This window comes from Monoraphidium neglectum (assembly GCF_000611645.1).
Source record: "Monoraphidium neglectum strain SAG 48.87 unplaced genomic scaffold scaffold04031, whole genome shotgun sequence".
Taxonomy (NCBI): Eukaryota; Viridiplantae; Chlorophyta; class Chlorophyceae; order Sphaeropleales; family Selenastraceae; genus Monoraphidium; species Monoraphidium neglectum.
In genome coordinates this window covers 2,155-5,769 of record NW_014009598.1, presented here as the reverse complement: position 1 = coordinate 5,769, position 3,615 = coordinate 2,155, and the positions used below count along the sequence as shown (strand labels likewise).

The 3,615-nt window shown below is 68.1% G+C and overlaps 2 protein-coding genes across 2 annotated transcripts in view; one reads left to right on the top strand and one right to left on the bottom strand.

The window, feature by feature from the left end:
* Nucleotides 1-110: 110 nt before the first annotated feature.
* On the top strand, nucleotides 111-1,118 carry MNEG_13759 (ubiquitin-activating enzyme E1 C; the record flags this gene model as incomplete). Its single annotated transcript, XM_014037770.1, has 3 exons — nucleotides 111-150; nucleotides 447-568; nucleotides 834-1,118. The coding sequence occupies 3 exons, from the start codon at nucleotides 111-113 to the stop codon at nucleotides 1,116-1,118; spliced, it is 447 nt and encodes a 148-aa protein (XP_013893224.1).
* An 815-nt stretch (nucleotides 1,119-1,933) lies between these two features.
* MNEG_13758 (hypothetical protein) overlaps nucleotides 1,934-3,615 on the bottom strand; it is a gene marked incomplete at both ends in the record, with an annotated part of 3,183 nt that continues 1,501 nt past the window's right edge. The window contains 5 exons of the mRNA XM_014037769.1: nucleotides 1,934-2,043; nucleotides 2,434-2,488; nucleotides 2,677-2,940; nucleotides 3,138-3,241; nucleotides 3,426-3,592. Of these exons, the coding sequence (XP_013893223.1) occupies nucleotides 1,934-2,043; nucleotides 2,434-2,488; nucleotides 2,677-2,940; nucleotides 3,138-3,241; nucleotides 3,426-3,592 (700 nt within the window). The remainder of the gene's footprint in view (nucleotides 2,044-2,433; nucleotides 2,489-2,676; nucleotides 2,941-3,137; nucleotides 3,242-3,425; nucleotides 3,593-3,615) is intronic.

Below are 3,615 nucleotides of genomic sequence, written 5' to 3'. Positions count from 1 at the left end.
TGACGTACCAGCTGACTCAGGGCGTGGTCAAGAACATCATCCCCGCCATAGCCTCCACCAACGCCATCGTCAGCGCCGCCTGCGTGCTTGAGGCCCTCAAGACCGTCACCATGTGCGCCGGCGGCCTCAACAATTACATGATGTACACGGGTGGGTGATCTGGGGGTGCGATCTGGGGTGCGATGTGGGTGATCTGAGTGGGCAGCAGCCTGGCCGGAAAGCAGTCATGTTGTGGCTGCCTTGTGGACTGCCGGGAGAAGGGGCATCGCATGCTTCAAGGGGGCGCGTGGCTCCCAATTCCCCAGTATGGAAAGCAGCTTTTATTGGGTCCTTCCAGAAAAAAGGTCCACCCCACGGCCATAGGGGTCCAACCCCACGAGCCCTGGCGACCCCCGCCCCCTGCCCCGCCGCCCTGCCCCCTCTTTACGCTGCAATTGTCGCCCCAGGCTCCCAGGGCATCTACACGCACACCGTGTCCTACGAGAAGGACGACGCGTGCCCCGTCTGCAGCGCAGGGGTGCTGCTGCACGCGCCCGCAGACGCCACCCTGCAGCAGGTGTCCGTCTGGGTCAGGGCCGAAATCAAAAGGCCCCCTGCGCCGTGCCTTGCGCCCCCTGCGCGCCGCGCGCCTGGCAACCCCGGCCGCCGCTGCCTGCTCGTTCTGTATCACACGCCCCTTCCCTCCTGCAGAAACCGGCCGCACGCCCCACCTCCCCAGCCGTTCACACCACCCTCTCACCCCCACGCCCCTGGAACCCTTGGCCCGCGCCCCGAGACACACACACATCCAAGCACCCAACCGCCTCCCCCCCACCCCCTATAACTCTATAAAGGTGATTGACCTCATCCTGAGCCACCCCCAGCTGGGCCGCCTGGTGGCCCACCCCTCTGTCAGCTACGGCGCCACCCCCCTCTACATGCGCGGCGTGCTCGAGGAGGACACCCGCCCAAACCTGTCAAAGCGCGCCGCCGAGCTGCTCGCAGCGGCCGGCGCTGACGTCAGCGAAGGGGGCCAGGCGGTGCAGCTGACGGTCAACGACAAGAAGCTGTCGGCGCCGCTGAGGGTGCGGCTTCGGCTCAGCGGCGGCGGCGCGGGCGGCGGCGGCGGCGAGCAGTGAGCGCGGCTGCCGTGCGTTTTGCGGCGCAGGCGGCGCGCGGGCGTGCGGGTCTGCAGTCAGTGATGACTGGTGTGGACGCACAGCTCGTGCTGTTCGCTGTGCTCAAGGCTGCTCACCAGCCCCTACCTACGGGCCCGTGTCATTGACTGACGCCCAGCTTGTGGCGGCCCACAAGGCGCAACAATCGCAGAGACAGTCAGCAAGCAGCTCATGTCAGGTCCCGTGTGCAACCTCGTTGGCTGAACCGCACACGCGCGTGCCACGCGCCCCTTGTAAGCCAGTGTCACTCACGCTTCGCATTGGCAGCAAGTTTTGTAGCTCGGCTCTGGCAGCAAACGTGCGTGCTGAACTGACACAGCAGGCGCTTTGACCGCAACGGCCGACATCTGGGGCACACCTGCCTTTCCAAACGCCAGGGGCCAAACGTAGCACATGCAGCGCTGAGCTGACACAGGGCGCAACGGCCGTCATACGTACTGGAGTGGGCGCCTACACAGCTGACTGGTCGCTTTGTTCTAAACGCAGACAGAAAGCTTACACCAGGCCCATGCTTGCACGAGCGCCGCCTCATCCCTGCACAGCGCGAGGCGCAGAACAACCACCCACCCCAGATCACACGCAACCAGACCGTCGGGACCGAGGCGTCCCCGCCGCCGCCGCCGCCGGCTCCGCGCGCAGCCCCGCCGCCACCGCTGAAGCCGCGAGCGCCGACAGCTGCATCAGGCGCTGCTCGTGCTTCCACTCGCACAGCTGCCCCACCCACGTCGGGGTGCGCCCCACCTCGATATCCTCCACCCCGCCCCTGACGATCGGCCTCACGGCGGCGGCGCCGCCGCCGCCACTGCCGTCTCCGCTGCCGCCTCTGGTGCCGCCTCCGCTGCCTCTGCCGCTGCCGCTGTGGCCGCCGCTGCGGCCACCGCCGCCGCTGCGGGCGACAACGCCGAGGCACCGGCGCGGGCCGGGTGCGAGGGAGAAGGCGCGGCGCAGCGGCTGGTGGCCCGCGCGCGCGTGGCGGGGGGCCGGGGGCGAGTAGGGGGCTGCCAGCTGGCGGAGGGCCTCCGGGTCGTCCAGGCGCCAGAGGTTTGGGCCCTGAGTCAACCAAAGAGGTGAGTGCGGCCAGTAAGGCGGTGTCGCATCGCCCTAGGATGAATCTAGTCGTGTGAAAGGAAGTGACGGCACCCCATGCAAGTGGGAGGTGCGCCCGCAAGTGGGAGGTGCGCCCGGCACAATGGGAGGTTTGCCCGCCGGCCGTGCACATTTGGCAGGCGCTTCCCAGTACATACTCTGATATACTGGCGCTCAGCAGCGCACCCACCCACCTCGCCGACGAGTGATTGCAGTTCAGGCGGCAGGGGGACCTTGGACTTGTGCTGAGTCAGCGGACGGAGGCGGGCGCAAAGGAACGGCGTCCTCATTTCCGTGGTCCATGCTCGTCCTCAAGTGGGACATGGCAACACCCCAGCCGAGAGGTGCTTGCTGTGCATTGCACTTTTCAACAACAGTCTGTTCACCCTACCATCCCCGCCTAGTGTCACCCCAGCGCCCGCCGCACCCTCACCTGCCTCAGCCGCCCCGCCAGCAGGGCGATGTCATCCCGCAGCCGCCTCAAGTTGACCGCCCCGCCCGGCCCCGCGTGCGCGTGCGTGGGCGCACAGCCGCCGCCGCCGCTGTGGCCGTGGCCCTGGCCGCCGCAGCTGTCACACTCCAGGCCGCAGCCCCTTACGATGGGCGCAAACGCCGACAGTGCCTCCTCCAACCGCCGCTTGTGGCCCCGCAGCAGCGCCGCCTCGGCTTCGAGCCACTCTGCAGTCCGGGGGTCGGCCTGCAGTCCGACACACAGGCAGTGCTGGTCAAGCAAGGAGGCAGCCAGCACTGAGAATGACGGGCAGTGTTTAACAAGAAGTAAGCCACATGTGAACCTTGTCATTGAACTTGCAAGCCGCCATCGCCGCCGCCATTCCACCACCACCCCGGAGCAGCGAGCGCGCCGCTGGCGTGTGCGCGTGCATGTGCACTCACCTTGCGCAGCGTGATGGGGCAGCCCAGCACGCGCAGCGCGGCGCCCACGTGCAGATCATGCGCCTCCAGCTCGTGGCCACTCGCGCCGTACACCACCACCGTCACTGGGCCGGGGTTGAACGTTTGAGTTGAGGGCGCGAGACAGGGCGGAGGCGAGTCCGTGCAAAGTTCCCATCGCATGCCAGGCGGTGCGGGTCGCCGCAGCAGGGGCATGCTACTGTATGCCGCAGCTACAGCAGCCGCTCCAGAATTTGCCGCATGAGGGGCCCTCCTGCAGGTCTCACCCACCTTCCAAACCATCGTCGCTGCGGACAGCCAACTCGGAGGTGGCGACGTGGAAGTGCAGCGCCAGCCCGACCCGCCGGCCCCGCTCATGGCGCCACGACTCAAACCGCAGCACGGGGGGCGGCGGGATGCCGCCGCAGCCCTCCCCACCACCGCTGCCGCCACCGCCGCTGCCGCAGCGCCGGCGTGGCGG